This window comes from Pygocentrus nattereri, chromosome 11 (genome assembly GCF_015220715.1).
Source record: "Pygocentrus nattereri isolate fPygNat1 chromosome 11, fPygNat1.pri, whole genome shotgun sequence".
NCBI lineage: Eukaryota > Metazoa > Chordata > Actinopteri > Characiformes > Serrasalmidae > Pygocentrus > Pygocentrus nattereri.
This window is the reverse complement of record NC_051221.1, coordinates 18556564-18576905: the sequence shown is the minus strand read 5'-3', so window position 1 is coordinate 18576905 and position 20342 is coordinate 18556564. Positions and strand designations below refer to the sequence as shown.

The 20342-nt window shown below is 38.1% G+C and overlaps 1 protein-coding gene across 1 annotated transcript in view; it reads left to right on the top strand.

Moving 5' to 3' along the window:
• Window positions 1–20342, top strand: part of LOC108438823 (dedicator of cytokinesis protein 2) — a 127861-nt gene that overhangs the window by 105278 nt on the left and 2241 nt on the right. The window contains exons 35-50 of the mRNA XM_017716894.2: window positions 3625–3665; window positions 8665–8755; window positions 9630–9740; window positions 10836–10925; window positions 11971–12075; window positions 12219–12360; window positions 13553–13634; window positions 13723–13807; window positions 14117–14203; window positions 14405–14581; window positions 14738–14821; window positions 14950–15087; window positions 15183–15301; window positions 18259–18358; window positions 19073–19174; window positions 19377–19479. Of these exons, the coding sequence (XP_017572383.1) occupies window positions 3625–3665; window positions 8665–8755; window positions 9630–9740; window positions 10836–10925; window positions 11971–12075; window positions 12219–12360; window positions 13553–13634; window positions 13723–13807; window positions 14117–14203; window positions 14405–14581; window positions 14738–14821; window positions 14950–15087; window positions 15183–15301; window positions 18259–18358; window positions 19073–19174; window positions 19377–19479 (1657 nt within the window). The remainder of the gene's footprint in view (window positions 1–3624; window positions 3666–8664; window positions 8756–9629; window positions 9741–10835; window positions 10926–11970; window positions 12076–12218; window positions 12361–13552; window positions 13635–13722; window positions 13808–14116; window positions 14204–14404; window positions 14582–14737; window positions 14822–14949; window positions 15088–15182; window positions 15302–18258; window positions 18359–19072; window positions 19175–19376; window positions 19480–20342) is intronic.

The following is a 20342-nucleotide window of genomic DNA, read 5'->3' as shown; positions in this document are numbered from 1 at the left end:
CAGCTCCGATGAGAGGCATTGGAAAGCTCAATTGGATATATTCTCATTGTGGAAAGGGAATGGCATGCTCTCTTGTACAAGTAGGCCCTGGAGGGAAGGGACTGGGTTGAATGCATCTGGAGCAATTTGGGATTAAGTGACTTGTTCAAGGGCACACTGGCAGGTGTGAGCAGAAACCCCAGTAACTGCAGCCTTGCAGACTTACAGTCTATTTCCCTTAGTATCTACCTGATCTAAAACAGGTGAGGATTCCTGTCACCCATCAAGCCTCAAGGCTACTGTACTCCACTGTACTTAAGAGCTAGGCTGGTGCACAGACATCAACATAAACATCTTTTAAACTTAATTAACTTTACTATACACCAATAGGCTTCTTTATTAAGTACACCTTCCTTGTATCTACATTCATTGCCCATTTTATCAGCTCTACTTACCACATAGATATGCATTGTAATACTACAATTACAGACTGTAGTTCATCTGTTTCTCTGCATATTTTGTTAGACCTCTGTATTCCGTTCTGCAATGGTCAAGACCCCCACAGGACCACTACAGAACTGGTACACAGAGGTGTTTAAAAACTCCAAAAAATGTCAATTCTCCCAAAAATAAATTAACTATTTACAATGACACTGTCACGATTGGCCCCTCCCAGTCCTGTCCATGTGTTTGTGTTTTGGTTTAGTCCATGTGCGTTTGTTTTGGTATCTGTAGTCCTGCCCCTCATTTTGTAACTCCGCCCCTTATTGTTTTCACCTGTCCCTTGTTACCCTCTGTTACTTAAGCCCTGTGTTTGGACTTTGTCTTTGCTGGTCTTTGTATCGGTCTTTGTCCTTGCGCTGTTGGATGTTTGCTTTGTTTGAATATCTGTTGTTGTTTGTTTCTGGTTTGTCATGTCTACCCCACGATCTGTACGTATCGGCTCTTTGACACTGGACCGTTATGACCCAGATTTTGGATTTGCCCTCAATAAAAGTCACTTACCTCCGCACATGCGTCTGCTACCTCGCTCCCCGTTACAGACACCTGTTCAGCCATGCACTATCTGGTTCAAATAATTGGATTCTTCAATAACTAAATTTTATTGGAAAAATTAAAAAACCCAAGAATTAAATTTTCAACATTACAAAAAAGCAAAGAACCAGGAGGACTGGAAGCACCAAATTTTATATGTATTATCTGGCAAGCCAACTGCAATATATATATATATATATATGGACGCATCATTCTATAAACTTCTCGCTAATCTGGATAATACTATTGTACTTCCAACTTTAAAATGGGAAAAAGATCTAAGAATCTCTGCTGGCATTGACTTCTGGACTCAAATCTGTAAAACCACTTTTACAATGACATCTAATAGTAATCTCCAGCTGATTCAATATAAAGTAATTCACAGATCACATATTACACAGCATAAATTGTATAAAATGGGATATATGGGCCTAGACATATGTTCTTGTTGCGCTTTAGACACTCCTGAGACCTATTTTCACGCTCTATGGACATGTTCACCTATACAACAATTCTGGCACTCTGGCATTGACTTTATATCCCTCGCTCTGGGGTCTAGTATTGGATTATGCCCTCTGCTTTATTTACTGGGTGACTACACCATTTTGAACCCCCATCACACCACTTCCACACTCATTACCCTCACTATAGCCAAAAAAAATTATCCTTAAACACGGGAAGACCAGGAACTCCATAAACATTACACAATGCAAAAAGCTACGTTTAACACGTATATCATTGGATAGATTAAGTGCTATAGAAATTAATCAATTGGCCATATTCAACACTTCATGGGAGCCATTAAAAATATTGACCCCTTAACACCGTAATCCACTCACTTCTGTCTAAGCCTGTTAATCAATCCCCTCATTTCAGTGAACACTTAAATATTTGCAATAGTTAGTTCGCATATACATCAACTACACATATCAACTCACACCAGTTTATATACACACACACAAATACATATTCACAAATATGACATGAATATGAAACATGAAATTCTGTTAAACCCTTTTCTACATGATTACATTGAAAACATTCAATATACATATATATGTTTGTCTATTTGTCGGTCCGTTTATTTACTCTTTCATCAATTGTCACACTAACTAACACACACACGCACACACAGACACACACAGACACACACACACACACACACTTGCACCAACCACCTAACCCCAATCCTCTGTGGTTTATTATTTTTGATTATTCTCTTGGTTTTTTCCCTCTCTCTTTTTTCTTTCCTTATTTCTAATTGTATAATAAAAATAAAGAATTAAGTCATCCTCCAAAGAGGGGGGTGGTGGCGGGCCAAAAAAAAAAAAAAAAACTCCAGCAGCACTGCTGTGTCTGATTCATTTGTTCCAGTGCAACACACACTAACACACCACCATTATATCACTGCCACAGCAGTGCTGAGAATGATCCACCACCCAAATAATACCTGTTCTGTAGTGGTAGACAGGACATGAAATGAGTTGTCATATGACTAAGCTACTAACGTTAGCTGAAGCAGCAAATGAGTCGCATTCCCTGTTTATTAAACGGGCCTTAGATTGACTGCCTTTTCTTTGTGTAAATTTCAAGTCTATTGATTTTTGAGGTCTTGTAATGGGTTTCATTTATTGTAGTAATAGAGAGTTAATTAGTGCTATGACACTTGGAGAACTTGAGCAGTGCTGGATCTCTGCCTGTGCTAAATGTCAGTGGTGGTGTGTACATCTTTCAGAATTTTTGAATGCTGCATGGCTCATCGCTTAGAGTGGGCTATAGCCATGTGAAGGAGCATAGAGCTTAGTGTCTGCTATGACATTGAGGCAGTGCTGTACACTTTAAAAATAAAGGTTCCTAAATGGTTCTTGGCATGGATGCACAGTTCTAGGAAAGAGCTTTGACTGATGTAGTGCCTTTCCACTATGTGAAGAAGATTCTTCACGCTTACACATCACATTTACAAAAACAGTTCTTTGAAGAACCATGCACTGAAATGTTCTTCAGTGAACTGGAAGTAGTTTGGCTGCAGCATCACTCCAAAGAATCCATTTGGCAGAGTGAATAGCAGCAGAGTTAAATAATAGCGAGCGTAACGTCCATGCACTGTGGGAGAGAAAATAGTTGCATGCATTTTAAGGCTATCCACTAAAACAGCCACTCTAAGCTGGAAAAACGCTTGGGAGACTACAGACAGACTTTATTAGGGAAAAATGTTTTCAACAGCTTTTTATCTAGACCCGTTGAGACGTTTCCTTTTTTTCATTATGTTTCCACACATCAGCCTCTACACTGCAGTGCTGTTCCAAACATCTGCAAGCATTGTCAGTCTGAATGAAGAATGTAGTCAGGGAGTGTGTATTATTAGAGGCTTACCTGCATTAGTGAGAGCGCCGGGCCTCATGCATTCATACTGCTTGATATTCAGAGATTGTGTAAAGCCAGACATGATTATTATCCATTACGCTGAAGCCTACAGGAACACATGTGAGAGACAAAATGTGATACAAGCTCTGCAGATGGGTACAGACATGCACCCACCCCACACACATATATATGCATAAGTGAATTACTTATAAATATTTACCTTAATTTTGTGTTTTTGTTTTTCAGAATTTCTACAAGGATATCAATCGTGAGGCAATGTACATCAGGTAAATTAGTTATGCATTTTATGTGTATATCTATATCTGGCTATGTGTGTATATATATATATATATATATATATATATATATGTGTGTGTGTGTGTGTGTGTGTGTGTGTGTGTGTGTGTGTGTGTGTGTGTCTTTCTGTTTTCATGCTTGTGTGAGTGTGCAGTAAAAATGTAGTTTGTGTGTCGTCAGTGTTCAGCTGCCTGTGTGTGTGTGTGTGTGTGTGTGTGTGTGTGTGTGTGTGTGTTTGTAATCTGACAAGGGATTATCTAGGCCTTGCTGAATTAATGTTAAAATCCAGAGGATCAGCCTCCTCTCCTCCGCCCATAGCAACACACTCACTCATAGCGCGCGCGCGAGAGAGAGAGAGAGAGAGAGAGAGAGAGAGAGAGAGAGAGAGAGAGAGAGAGAGAGAGAGAGAAGTGAACAGAGATGGCCGAGTGGATCTTTGACTTTGGTGTAAAGGAATAGTTCTGAGTCATTTAGACATGAAGTTATAGACATGAAAAAAGATGAGATCGCTTGGCATGTAGGACATGAGTGAGAGAGAGATGGGAATGATGGATATTGATGAAATAAGAAGAAGAGTACGTAGGGGGAATTAATGAGAGAAAAACAGTGAGGGGGAAGAGAGGTAATGAAGGGAATCAAGCAGCAGACGGCAGAGAGGAGGGATGAGTGTGTGGAGGGGAGGAAGATGAAGAAGGAGAAAGAGGAGCAATGAAAATAATGCAGAATGTTGAAAATACAGATAAGGAGCGACTAAGCGAGACAGACATCAACAGAGATGATATTCAAAGTCTCAAAGCAAGTGTGATAAATGTTAGAGAGAGTAAGTGAGAGAAAACTCCTTTTTTGGACCTACAGCCTCAAAGTCATTACTTTTATTTTACTGAAAGCTTTAAATGTAAATGCATAGGTACATATTTAAATATAGAGTAAGTTATACAATTAGCTAGATTTACATTTGATTGACATTTTGTATTGATGTCTTTTGAGCCTGCGCTTCTGATTTTTTTATCCATTTGCTTTGCTATCAGGAAATCTGGCAAAAATAGACTTTTTTTTTTTCAAAAAAGTTACTGCAATAACTTCAAATCAAAATTAAATTATAGTGATATGTCCCCTACTTACAAACACAAATGTGATATCGATTGAAAGCGTAGAATCCACATTTTTGAAAGAATTTCTCTGCTTGTTTTAGTGAGTGAGAAATGATTAACATCAAATTAACACCATCTGTAAATGAAAGCATCACAGAGAGCTTCGTTGCCTCATTCAGAAGCTGAAACTCTCACAGTTTGGATGTCCTTAACTCATTTTGAGGTGCTTTTGGAGATGTTAGCACTACACATGATGAAGCAGATGACAAAAAATGTATAATTTGTCAGAAAGTTCTGTTATCTGGGATGTAGCCAAACGTGATCTTGGTTGTTACCATGCCAACACCAGAGACAATAGGGATCAGTTGAGTGAGTTCTTGTCTCCACTGAAGTTTGCAAAAATTGAACAGAGGGCAAATAAAATTCCAAAATATTATGCTTGATGTGCAAAATATCATCAGGTACAGTTATGCACAGAAGTGAGTTCTCTGTTGCAGATGTGTTAACTTATTTTCACTTAGAAAATCGGCCAAACATCTACTGTTGACTAGAGGTGCTTAAACATTTGCATAAAATTATATACTTTTTTTGGATTACCTAATTGATGTCAAAATAAATTGTACAAATAAATCACCTTCGGTATGTAAAGGCCTTATGTGTTAAAAAATTTTTTAATTGCGTTTCTGTGTTTACTGTGAAAGCTAACAACATCCCAGCAACTCAGATAGTGAAAGCCCCTACCTACTTTTGTTTTGGCTTTCACACACACACACACACACACACACACACACACACTGGCTGGTCAAGACATTAAAGCCCCTGGAGGGTCTGCAGAGAGTGAGTCTCTCTATCGTATGCATATTCTCCCCACATGTCAGATCATGCTGCTGGATCAATAACCTGCTTTAGTGAGTCTTATTCCAGCCACTGATCCACATGCCTGTTCAAACAGAGAGAGAAAAGCAGAGATGTGTTAAATCCAACCTGGAAGATGTACCTTGGGCCTGGTGTATAATTCTGTAATTCTCTGGAGTTTTCCCCAATTCCTTTCATATCTCTGCCAGCACTGGAAGAGCCAGCTGCAGCCTTGAATGAGACCAAAAAAAAAATCAAACACAAGACACACCTCCACCCTCCCACTGGCCAAAGAATATTACAGGATCAGAGTGTGCCAGGTAGCTATTAGACAGAGGGAGAGAGCAAGAGAGAGGGAAAGAAAAAAATAGATAATGAAGGGGAGAAAGAAATAGATACACAGAGATGAGGAAACAGATAAAGAAAGAAGCGTGATACAAAATAAAAATGAAAAGGGGCAAAAAAGTGAATAAACAGAACAGAAGAAAATGAGAATAAAAATAAAGAAGAAAAACGTTTAAAGAAATTAATAAAGTAAAAGATAGGATATTTACATTTACAGCATTTAGCAAACGCTCTTATCCAGAACCACTTACAAGAAGTGCTTTGTCTATCTATAGAAAGTATTTTTGCTAATTACCAATAGCTTAGAGAAAAAGACAGTCCTGAGCTCAGATACTGCTAGAAACAAAAAGTCACTGTAGATACCCAGAAAAAAAGGAACAGAGTTGAACACAGAACTCTGTGCCATTCAATACAATACAATAAACTACAATACACAGTGCAATACAATGAAATATAATATATAAGTGCAGCTTATAATTCAATGCTCATTTAGGTGCTGTGTAAAGAGATTTCATTGATATAATGAAACAGAAATAGAGAAAGACAGAGAAAAAACCTCATAGAAAAGAGAGAAGAAAGAAAAGGAAAAAGGTGATTTCTCCCTCACTGCTTGACATACAGCAGCCTTAGAGGCACATTAAACTTGGATGTGTCTGAGTGTGTGGCTGGAGAGAGGGAGCCTGGCTGAGGAATGACAGAATTACTGCACACCTTTTACACACACTGGGTCAAGGCTGAATATCTTAAGCAGATATCTGCAGGATATTTTATTCATGTCCCAGTTCTGCCCCTCATGTAAAGATTTAAAAAGTTCTCACCCAACATTGTAAGCTACAACACTGTAAAGAATCAAATTTCATTTTGACACACATTTCATTTGATTTGTTGGATGGGAACGCTCCCATCCTTTCATTCTGACTAGTGGGGCGTTTTTTAAAGGTTTTAGACTGTAGTGTTAAATTTCTGCTCTGAATTACTTTTTCATGCCTAGAAAAAACATGGCATTGTTCCAGCCCTTGAAGATTTTGTCATTCTATTTTAGAAGGGCATAGTTTTTTTAGGCATAACACATTTGAGAGTGGTTATTGATTATTCATTATTCACCTTGGTATTGATCTGTTTTACTTCTAAAACCTGCTGTTTGACCTGCAGTAGCCATCTTCCATTTGTCTACTGCAGATTAAATATTAAATACATCAGCAAGGGTGGATTAACTTGGTCATGGGCCTCTGGTCCACACTTTCTTAGAGGCCCATCATACCTACCGCACCATAATCAAAATATGCACCTTTCAGACAATATATAAAAGTATAGCAAATCTAAGCACACCATAGGAATCAGATGGAATGTCCTAACGTTATCAACTACAGCAATTATTAAACTCAATCATTTAAACAAACTTTTATACCCAGACAGTCTAAATGGCCGTACTAGCCAATCAGTATGTCTGTATTATCTAAAAACCCAACCAATATTTCTCTGTGACCTGTCTAGCTAACCTCTGGGTTTCTATGACCTACCCAGCGACTGCTATGTCTATATGACCTTACCAGTCAAGGAGTAGGTCTGTATAGCCTAAACAGACAACCATTAGGTCTACACAACCTAACAAGTCAACCATGTCTTTATATCCTAACCAGTTGACCTGTATGTGTATATTACCTAACCTGGCAACCAATGTGTCTGCATGACATAAGCAGCCTCCCAGTTTGTCTGTATGACCTAAGCAGACAACTAGAAAGGCTGGGGGAGGGAGGAGGGGTGTCATAGGATGGTAGAAACAATTTTTGACAAATATTTTTAGAAGTTCCCTTCAATGACATTATGGTGGTGCCTCCTCCTTCTGCTCTATATATTGGAAAGGAGACCCCGCCCCGTCCGCCATTCCCAGATGGATGTTGTTAATCTGGGGTGCCGCCACCCTCGGTTTAAGTTCAGTTGCCTATGGAGCTTATATTTTTCACTATATCACTACAATGTCTCATTATTTTTATAAGCTTAAAACAGAGAGTGGCTGCATGAGTGAAGGTGCTGGCAGCGCATAGCGATGCACCTTTCTTCATGAGCTTTTTTGTAAATGAATATGTGATTATTTGCTAACTATTCTACAGAATGTCCACAGACATAGCGCATTGGCTTGTTAGACAGTCTGTTATGTCACGTGTAATGATAGAACTGGTGTCGAAGGAGTCTTTGAGATAAAGCAACAAATGATCAGGCACCAATCAGTCACATCAGGCAACATATTTAATCTACATTTCATAGCTTGCTTTTTTTTTACTTGAGTATTGTCACAGTTGTGCTTGAGTGCCTGCAGGGGGCCCCCTTGACACTTGCAGGCCAGGTAAGCCTGTTTGTTGATCTGCTCGTGTACATCAGAATCATTTTGATTTTGAAAGAAAGAGCAGCTGCACAAATCATGTATTTCTTTATTTGCTATGTTCTGTTCCTCCTTTATCCTCAACCCTACATGTTGGACATACCAAATCCTTTGTTAATCTTGTTTTTTACTAGAGAGAACAGAGCAGGTTCAGAGTGTGAGATTGACTCCAGAGAATTGATTTATACACTGAAGAAATACAAGCTTAATTCTGAATTACAGGTCCAATACTGTCCTCTTATGGAGGGTGCTGTAAAATACAGCTTAATAGGTCACAGGTATGAGATGAGTCGGGTTTTTTTATTTTGTGTGTTACAGGTACCTCTATAAGCTCAGGGATCTTCATTTGGATGGGGAGAACTTCACAGAGGCTGCATACACGCTTCTGCTGCATTCCAAGTTGCTTAAGGTACTCAGTTACACTGATGCCACTTAGAGCAGTCTTATTCACAGCCTTGCGTAAGCAGCACACACACATCGCAATTTCAGACAATTCAGTTTGACCCCAGACAAAAGGTCGCCATGGCAATGAGGGATATTTTGGTTGGTGCAGTGGAAGTTCTTTGGAATGAAAGCGGCATCGTTATTGGCTGATTTACAGTCATCCCTGACAACATCCAGTGGCACTTTGTAGATAGATAAAGCACTCAGACTGGATTTATAACTTCAGTTCAGCTCCTGCAGACTAAACACCTAGATTTATGGAGCTTTTTTTTTCAACCTTTCTCTCTCTCTCTCTCTGTCTCTCTCTCTGTCTCTCTGTCTCTCTCTCTCTCTCTCTCTCTCTCTCTCGCTCACTATCTCTCTCTCTCTCTCTCTCTCTCTCTCTCTCTTGTTTTTCTCAGGTCATTTTTGATCAATATTATCAGGAGTGTGCAGTTCATTAATTTGCATTAGACCTGTAATCCTCTGGTGAACACAGTTCCACACTTTCTCCAGCAATATCCTCTCTTGCCTCTTATCAGCCTATTCATTTTCCTAAATAGAATAGACCTCTCAATAACAAGTGTAATTTTAGCAGACAAGTTTAATATCCTTATTATCTTTTCTGGAATAGATTATGGTGTTACAGGCTGTAGGCATACAAAAGTAAATTTCACAAAGCATTTTGTATAAACTCACTCATCTCATTTTAGTATAACTTTCTTATGCTGTTGTCCACTTTGTTTAATTTCATTCTTTTGCACTAAATTTGTCCTTAATCTTCCACTAATTTTACTTCTCTCCATCCATCTGCATTATCCTGCTCTGTTCACCTCCTGCCAAAAACCCCTCTCTGGCAGTGGTCAGATGAACAGTGTCCTCCTCAGGTGGACTTCCAGAGCCCACAGTCCCAGCGGCAGCTCAAAGAATCTCTCTACAGCACCATCATCAGCTACTTTGACCAGGGCAAGGTGTGCTGGACTCAAATCTTTCAGGCTACTAAAATTTACATGCAGCTCAGTAGTGACATGTGCTGATGACTTCTAACCCCTTGAAAAAATGCTCTAGCACTTTTCAGCCTCTTATCTGTCACATCTGTAGCAAACAGTTGATTACCATGGACAGTGTTGATGCATTTCCCTCACTGAAAACAAAAGTTGCTGACTTCACATGATCCAAATGTGTACATCAGTTCCACACAAATGTTACATCACCTTAGTAAGATAAATAAAGTACATACACATAGTAATTATGTTAATGTAACACATAGAATTAATGTTGAGCCAGTGTACACATTTAAATCATGTAAATTTTAAGCAACCACTAAGGTACTTTTTTCAGTGCTGCATTAGAAAAAAGAACAAAAAAACTCAAAATTCTCTGTGAACTTGCTTAAAATAGAAGCCATTTGGGGGGGGGGGGGTGCTGAAATTGTAAACAGCCTATATGTGCCATATATACAGTATACAAATAACAGACACATGTCGTCTCTCTGCTCTGGTTGATAAAAGCTTCATTATGATGTTAGATGATTTTTTTAAAGTTTAAAATACAATATTAGACATCCCTTGGGGTTAAGAACTGGCCTCCATGGTCCCTGGACTGTGTTATCTTAGCCTCAAATAAGAATTCATTATCTAAGTAAGGGTAGGCAATATGGTTAAAATTGTTTTTGGCAATACGTTAAGAGAATTTTTTACAATAAACAATACATATCACAGTACCTTTAAACACAGGCAAAATGCGCAGGTTGTATGCATAATTACATACATTGTAATTATATTACATGATATAATTTGCCATTTTTCAATATGCACTGCACTGGATATGCAAGTCCAGTTAAATAGGACTGATAATGATATCTAATAAAAACATACATACATCATCTTCAGGTGAGATACAAAGTATTTGCAGAAATGCGTATTGTGTATCAAGCTAATGATAAAATATCATATTTCCAACCCCTAATCTTGACTAAAGTTTATCTTCTGCAACAATTAGTCTTGATTTTTATGCATTTGGACCTTCACACATTATGTTCTGACATGCTTGTGTGTATGATTTAGATGTGGGAAGAAGCCATTGCTCTGTGTAAAGAGCTTGCTGACCAGTATGAGATGGAAGTCTTCGATTATGAGCTGCTTGGAGAGAACCTGGTAAACACACAGTTTTTCTGTTCAGATAACTTTAACCAAGTCAGGAATTATTGTTGTCAATTCACTAATATACTAATGTATATAATACATTTCACTAATATACTAATGTATATAATAACATAATTAACCACATAACTAATTTTATAGTAAATCACATTTACATTCAGCTTGCTCTCTATAGTGGAGGCTTTTTAATGTGGAGAAATACAAAAATCTTGCACAACTGTAAAGACAGCATTTCTGCAAAACAAGATTAATAATAAAATATAAATCAAAAATTTGTCTTCTACTTACAAACACAGATGCAATAACAGTGAAAAGTTTAGAATGCACACTTAAGTCAAAGCTTACTAATATTGAAGTACAGCATGCCTTTGTTAATGCTGCCTTCTAAGGATGAACTCAGGATTCATGGATCCTGCGTACATTCCTGAAAGGCACAGTCATCATTTTCTCTAAATCTTTAATGCCCAGTTTAATCACTCACTTCTGAGAAGGACAGAATGAAAGAAAAATATCCGCCCCAATCACACGAAAATCTCCCTTGAGAGTCAGATTATCTTTTAAGTCAAGGTTATATTTCTGCCTGCTTAACATTCAGACTGTTTGAATGTAAATATATTTTGTAAATTTGTGGCTACACTCAATAATTAATGAAATTGTTCTCCAGTTAATCAAAGGATTCTGTGTCATTCTGATTGTTCTGAGGCTGTGGATTTGTGTCAGCCTCAGAACAATGCAGTGTGCTATTTATGTTGTATAATTAATTTCCTCTGGACTAATTGGGTCAGCTCTGTTATGAATTCTAAATTCTGCAAAATGCAGCTTAGATGCCATATCTGTGTGATTAAACATTGAACAAAATGATGTTACACAACTATAGCTACAATCGTTTCACTTTCTCCTTCATCCTTTATTGTGTTCTGTCATCCTTCTGTTGTCACTTCTGTCTCAGTCGTCTGTCTTGTTATTTTAAAGTTTTTTCTTAGTGTATGTTTTGATATTTTCCCATTGTGCTCTAAATGCTGTTTAATCCTCTGTGTAGAAACAACAGGCAAAGTTCTATGAGAACATCATGAAGATTCTTCGTCCTAAACCAGATTACTTTGCTGTGGGATACTACGGCTGTGGCTTCCCCCAGTTCCTGCGGGTCAGTGTGTTTGTGTGTGCACTTCTGCATAGGTGCTCATATGCTTGTTTGCTATTACTTTGTTGTACAGTCTCAAAGGTGTTAAAGCAGTGGGTTTTAGGAGTTTTAGGTTGTGATATGTTTACTGGTGTGTTTAACTGCAGAATAAGGTGTTTATCCACCGTGGTAAAGAGTATGAGCGCAGGGAGGATTTCCAGGGCCAACTGATGAGCCAATTCCCCAGCGCTGTCAGACTCAACACCACCACCATGCCTGGAGACGACATCAAGAATTCCCCCCTGCAGTGTATCCTTTTTCTACAACATTATAAATATTTAATACGTATAAAAACGCTGAGGGGTGTTCGTGATCAGAAAGTGCTCTGGCTTATTAGAGTGCTTGAAAAAGCACTCTATTGTTCTCTCTCATACTTCTTCTAATACAGCCCAAACCGCTTAATGTAGACTCCGTTCAAACTGCGTTTCGAAGGTCTCGGCGCTGTGACTTGTGCTATGTATGTTTGGAGTCGATCGGATTGGTAGTTTTATAAAGTTTATAAGTTTAATAAAATTAAGATTAAAATTTAAAAACCTCCCATAAGAATGAATGGCGGGATGTTCAGAACTTCAAATTCTAACTGACATCGAGGATGTCACAGCAGGCCTTTAAAATCCTTACACTTTCACCTAGAAACTCCATTTCAGTTTTAAATGGTAGAGAAACTTGTCCTTTCTGAAAAATTGTTTGGCACTAGGCACAGAAAACTTCCCCCATTCACTCCCATGTAAATTTCTCAAATCAGAGTCTGCTTATTTCAAGATTTTCTCTGTGTTTAACTTGTCATAACTCAGACATTTTCTTCTCAATACACACAACATTACACCAAAATAATCCTCAAGGGGTCTTATCTCACACCATCTATCCGGTTAAGCAATAGAGTAAACACTTCCTGAGTTATGACTGTTTGTTCAGAGGGTGCAAATCAGACTCAAACAAGGCTTCTTCACTAAGAGCTTCATAATAACAGAGTGACAGTTCATTTTAATGACTCTCCCCCCTCCCACCTCAAACACACACATTAAGCAAGTTAAGTTTTTCTGCACATGTATTTAAACATAGACTTACAAATGTGATAGTTGAAAAGCGGTTTGCCTGTGGAGTACAGTACACAAGTGACCAGCTATGAATTTTTTGAAAGGTGCATGTGTAAAAAGGGTGTCTTCATAAGATGGTGATCTGATCAGCACAATTGGATCACAGAAATTGGATGTTAATGCAAAGTATAAACAGAGCCAAATTTTGGGGACTCAACAGATGTAATGGGGTGGAGTGTCAAACATATGCAGATGTCATTTTAAACTAAGTCAAATTAAATGTATTTGTTCATGTAACACTATGAAATGAAGTGTCATCAAACCTGCATGCTTTTTAACTGTGCAAAACTGTCCTGTTCATGAATTTATCTGGATGTTTGTCATCCTTAGCACAATGCGTTCAGACATCCAGTGCTTCACTGTCCAGCCTGTACTAGAGATTCCACCCCGTCTAAAGAACAAGCCAGTCCCTGATCAGATCATCAAGTGGGTACTCCACCAATTAGCACCTGTTCTGTAGATTATTTCACATCACGTTTTGCTTTCATTCCCTTATACCTCTTTCATTTTTCAGTTTCTATAAGTCAAACTATGTTCAGAAGTTCCAGTACTCCAGGCCTGTGAGGAAGGGAAAAGTCGATCCAGACAACGAGTTTGCTGTGAGTCACAGTCTTTTGCTGACACACATGCTAACACACATCCCTAGACTAGGGCTGCATAATCATTTGTTACTTATCCACTGGCCAAATTGATTGCATATTGATATTAAACAAGGCTTTAACATGCAGTACTTTTTCATCTCCACCAATTACATTTTTAGATGAGTTTATTCAGTAAATACAGTAATTAACAAAAAAGTAAATTATTAGTGCAGCAGGCAAGCTGCTGTGGTCAAATGATGTAGGAAAATAGGACAATAATCACTTGGAAACCCCTAAACCCCGATGTCTGTGTCTCTTTCTTTACAGTCAATGTGGATTGAGCGCACCACTTTCTACACTGCATATAAGTTGCCAGGAATTCTGCGCTGGTTTGAGGCTACAAGCATGACTCATGTGAGTATTAGTCTATCTGAACTTTAACAACACTAAGTTTTTCTTATTTTCTTAATAATTTGCAAAGTTTATATGCATGTGCTGTTTTTAATACACAGCTTCTAAAATACAGCATTATTAAAGGATATATTCATTATTTAATTTCATCATTTCTAATTCGAGACAGATTTGCATTAAAGCACTGTTTTGCTTTTCTGTCAGACGACGGTCAGTCCTCTGGAAAACGCTATCGAGACAATGAGCAACACCAATGAGAAAATCCTCACCATGATTAATCAATACCAGTGTGATGAGACTCTGCCCATAAACCCTCTCTCCATGCTGCTCAATGGCATTGTGGATCCTGCTGTCATGGGTGGCTTTGCCAAGTATGAGAAGGTATGTATTTTTGCATATGTGATCATGTGTTTGTGCCTAGTTTTCTTTCTTTCTTTCTTTCGTTCTTTCTTTCTTTCTTTCTTTCTTTCTTTCTTTCTTTCTTTCTTTCTTTCTTTCTTTCTTTCACTTTTTGTCTCTCTATCTCTTTCACCATAGGCATTTTTCATAGATGAGTACACACAGGAGCATCCGGAGGACAAAGAAAAGCTGTCTCGTCTCAAAGATCTCATTGCGTGGCAGGTTCGCACAGACTTGTTCACATACATGCTCACATACACACACTGCACCCTATAGCATTTCTGAATTGTTGTGATGTCTCTGAACTGCTGTGACGTTTCTGAATGGTTTTGGTGCTTGGACCCCTGTAGATTCCGTTGCTGGGCCGAGGAATTGTTCTGCATGGGAAGAGGGTGACGGACGACCTCAGACCTTTTCACGAGCGCATGGAGGAGTGCTTCAAACAGCTGAAAAAGAAAGTGGAGAAAGAGTATGGAGTCAGAGAACTGGTAAGTGAGGAAGACTGACTGACTGAAGATACACAAGAAGAGAATTTCTATTTGCTTGTATTAATTGTTTTTTTTTTCTCATCCCTCACTCATAGCCGGATATGGATGATAGAAGGTCCACACGTCCACGCTCTATGCTTCGATCAGTCCGTCAATCTATCTGCTCTTTGGCTGGATCAGAATGTGGAACCCCTACTAAAGCACATCCAGACAAGTAACCACACCATAAAAATGCTTTTCTAACTAAGGCTACATTAATAAGGCTCTCATTACCAGGTTGAAGTGGCCCAAATCTGATTTTTTGCCCTAATGTGATTCAGGGCTAAGACACGCAAATCTGATCTTTTCAAATCCGACCTAAGCCACTTTCATATGTGGCCCTAGATTGGATACGTATCCGTTTCATAGCCATGCGACCTTAATGTGATGCTAAGATCGGAATTCATGTGCTTTCTTCCACTGCGCATGCGCCATCATTCTTCGTTACCATGGCAGCAGCGCTGAACAAAAGTTAAAGCCTGTAAAAGGTAGAAAAGCAACACATCTCACCTTTTTCACCTTCATCTTGCTCTAATACTGAGCAGTTGAGAGCAATTCAGAGTTAATTATCTTCACAGCTAAGGCTCCTTCTGACCGTTTGTCTGTTTGCTGATGATGCACGTGACAAGTGTGATTCATTCATGTGATGTTACTGAGTAGGAATTGCATATGTGGGTCATTTCAGGATGCTGGTTTGTTCACATTAATGACGGATTTAAGTCCCTTACCCAAAGGAGTGTGAACCATCCTGTCAGAGAGAACGGATTTGAGCAAAAAGAAAAATTTGATTTGAGCTTGTAATGTGAACATAACTAAAGCCACACGTGATTATACTGATTCTAACATGAATCAGTAAGTTATCCGAGTGTAACTGTGATGCTGACTGTTAAATGCTTTTGTCTCAAAGTGAGCCATCATGATATCTACTGTGAAAGATAAAGCAAGGCAAGTTGAATAATATAGAACATGTCATGCACAAGGGCAACTTAACATGCTTTAAAAACATGAAAGCAAAATAAGAATGAAAGAAAACTGAAGACAAAGTTAGACATTATTAGAATTAGAATAAAAGTTTAATAAAAAATAAATTAAAAAATGAACATAAATGAGGCAATAAAATAAGATTCTAACTGCAGTGTTTAAAATAAAGTGCAATGAGATAAAAAGAGAAATGTTTGTAACTTGGATTTAAAAATGGCTACATTTGGGGCACATTTTGTTTGGGCCACATCCAGTTGGATCCAGTTGTAAGTAGCATAGCAGCTAAATGTTTAGTTTGGTCTCTGGATGCTACTAGCTGACCTGCATTCATGGGTCTAAGAGAGCTACTTTATTTTCTTTAAAAATTTCAGAGAGGATTTCTGGGCCTAAAATGTTCAATGATTTATAGACGACTAGTAGCAAGGTATGCTTACATTGCAGGAAACTTCTTGCAAATCACATGACTGGGTCCTAAGGCATGAGATGATGAGGCAGCATTTCTCAGAACAGCCATTTAAAAAAACTTCATGTTAAAGATTTGTTGTACTTTTATTATTCAGTATTCAAGTCTATGCTGTTTGTTTCTGTCATAGCATCCAGTTATGAAAGTAGAGATGATGAAATACTTCTATTAGAGAATGCATAATTAACACTAGTTGTTTAAAGGTGCCATTTGAGCATGGATGTGCTTTTATGCCTAGCAATCATCCAGCTGAAAATCCAGCGAATATATCTGATTAGCAGTTCATATATGTAAAAGAAAAATGCTTATGGAATTTAATCTTTCTTTGAAGGGGTGAGTTTGAAACTAGACAACCAGAAAAGAAAAATGAAAGATGAAAGAGTGCCAGGAATGATGAATCAATAACATGACAAGCATTGCTGAATGAATGCACAGTTGAGAGAAAGACCATGTACAAGACACTCTACATGGTTTTTCTGTCATTTCGTTTACTGGTAGATCAAAATTGGATTGATTTTTAAGCCTAAATTAATCATAGTCAGGGAAGCAGGGACGTGTTCAAACTCACTTGTTTCTGACATGCGTTTGTGCTTTATTCACTAAGATCCTGAGCTCATGATGATTTAGTTTAGTTCCAGTTTACTACCAAAGCCTGGGTTGCTGCTGTCACAAATCCAGGCTCAGCAGGACTGTGTGTACAGCTGGAGTTTAATCTTTGAGTCATTGAGACTGAAGCCAGGAGCTGCAGATTGTTTAGAGGTGGTTGCCAACTGATTAATATAGACATTGAATGTGGATGACCATAAACAGTTTGTCTGTCACAGTCCACATCCCAGACAAGTGTTTTTGTTTTTCTTTTGCTTTTGTGTTTTTGTTATATCTTTTAAAGGGCCCATGTTCTGTATATTTCTTGTGTATGTTACTTTTCCTACTTACAGTTCTGGGTATAAGAATTTTGTGTAAAATTCTGTATCAAAAACTACAGATATATCCTGTCCTGCAAAAAGCTCTCAGCTGAAAAGTGGAAAAAGCTCTAGATGTAAAATTAACTCAAAGAAGTACATTTCAGATACTCCTTTTGCATGTATGAATTCTTTGGAAAGCTGCGATGACACATTTGCTTTCTGGCAGCTAAACAAAAACTGGTAAAATAATTTTCGATGACATCTTGTGTTCCAGTAATTCCGCTGCAGACAATCTGCACTAACAACACTTTTTGTCACTTCAGTATAATCATAGGAAAAAATATGCTGACAATTTGAATCAAATTAAATCTAATCAAGGTATCTGATATTTATCACTTTTGTTGAAACAGTATTATAGGATTTTTTGACTTATTTCTAGACTTTTTCAAGTGAAATTATTTCACTATATTGATATGCAGATAATTTTGCTTGTGTCAAAGATACACTGTAAAAAATAGCTTGTCAGTTCAACCAAAAAAATGACTTCATATAGTAACAAGTAAATGAACTAGTTTTATTTTAAGTATTTTTTTTAAGTTGTACTGAGAAGCCATAGTAATAGATGTGAAATATCAACTAGATATCCAAGAAATTTTTTTTGCAGTGATAAATTGTTGAAGCCTGAATGGATGGTTATATGTCAGTATGTTGACTGTGATATCAAGTGATCAATTCAAAATGAGCTGTGTTTGCAGATTTCCCTTTCTGTCCGTCTCTCTCTAGTGTTTCTTTGGACTTGGCCATGCCACTCACCCCCACCTCCTCCCTGCCTCGCTCCAGTGGTAGTGTCAGTGTGGTTGATGACAGTGGACATGAACATGAGGTGAGAATCTAGAAGCGTCATGAATGGAACACATTTTAGGTCACAAGACACAGTCTCTGTATTTGGCAAATAAATAAACAGTTTTCTTGACTGCTTAGTCTTAAAACTTCAAACCTAAACTCTCACTTTAAACCGAACCTAAAAAGACTTTAACCATAACCATAACAAATAATTCAGAACTCCTGAAACTCCTAAACCTTTCACCACAAGCGCTTTCTCTAACACCTCTACAGAGGTAGAGCCAGTGCTGCATAATGCACTGCATTTCTAACAGAACATCTTTTCAGTCATCCATTTGAAACTATACTGAAATCATATACTGTGTCACAGAAAAAAAACATTTATAGAATTCAGTGTTGCCTTGGACGAGCTATTTGGTCTGAAACTACACTAAAGAAAAATAAGAAGAAAGCATGAGGACTGTTTAATCATTAATGTGATTAGCACAGTTATATTTGTAAACAATGGATATCAGTGTCCTGCATGCTTTTTCTGTTAGTTCATTCACTGCCAGATCAGAATTAGATTTTTCTTAATTGGATTCAATAAATATCCTGATCTAAAATAGATCTCAGTCATATTTCATTCTAATCATAACAGTATACCACAAAGACTGTTTCCCTGACATGTCTGCACACACATTAATGCAGCCAGTGCTTGCTTACATTCCCTGTAACAGAACATTGCCTTAGTTCCATTGTCTTATTCTCCTAGGTGAGACTGAGGTCCAAGAAGAAGAAGCAGAAGCAGGGAAGGAGCAGCATGATCTTTATCAGTGAAGAGAAAGAGAGGACCAGCACTCTGGACTGCAAACGAGTGAGAGCATTAAAGTGCTACTAAACAATCTTGACAACTCTTATAGTGCAGCTAATAGAATTTGTTTCAAACACAAAGTATCCTCATTTGGCATGACTGGATGGGAATACGACAGTGAATAAGTGTAAGCAATAGAAACTACTAATAGAAAACAATTATTGTGAGACTGAGTGTGTATATTTGATTCACTGTCGCCCCCTAGCTGTCAAAGAAGCAGGAGTTCCGCAGTGACACAAATCTATCAGAGCCCAGTGAAGTGAGCAGCCTGGCCAACAGCAACTCCAGATCACTGCCTACTATAACAGGTACACACATCTTCAACGCCCAAGGATCAGCCTATTAAACCAATTAAAACATTTACTGGTTTAAGAAAGGTTTCAGCCAAGAACTCGAAGTTAGACAGTTTTTACCTCACCTAAAATGAAGTTGATGAAGTCATGAGTCTGAAATTTGTTCTTTTAGTTTTGCACTGGAGCTATGTGGCTAATATAGCTAAAAGGTAAATGCAGCCATGATGTGAAGTACAGGGGGTCCTGCAGGGGTCCAGAACCTCCTAATTAACCTTATGGACCCCCTGAAAGTCTGCAAAGTGAAATTCTCAAGAGTTCCCTGAAAATAAACTGATTTTGACGATATGCTGTCGTTTATGAACTCTCAAATAAATATTCTTGGTGCGGGTGCTAAAAATTATGCCCTCACGGCATCTCTGACCCTACGTGCTGGCCCCACATGATGTCACAGCGTGTGGTTGTGCACTTCCAAATTTTTGTAACTGTCATGCTTTATTCAAAATGATTGAACCTAAAGGGAAATTTGCTTAGCAGGTTCACGTCTACAGGCGCCTGTATGAGAGGTCTATCCTATAATATCATAGAGATTACTACTATGATGGAATCAGTAACTATAAACACTAATATGTTTGCTTCAAGTTCGTGCACCATCTGTGGATTTTTGCACAAAAGTAGAAGACCAGAAACATAGTTGTTGCAAGGACACGATCACAGATGCTTTAAGTTACACAGATGAGGTTTTGCACTTTGTTGTTTTCAAAAATGTGTCATGACTCAATTCATAATGCAACACAAGTGTGAGCTGCATTCTGAGCTTTATATCAAGCATCACTATAATGACAGCCAAGCCTGACCTAGCTGTCTTTATTACAGTGTGC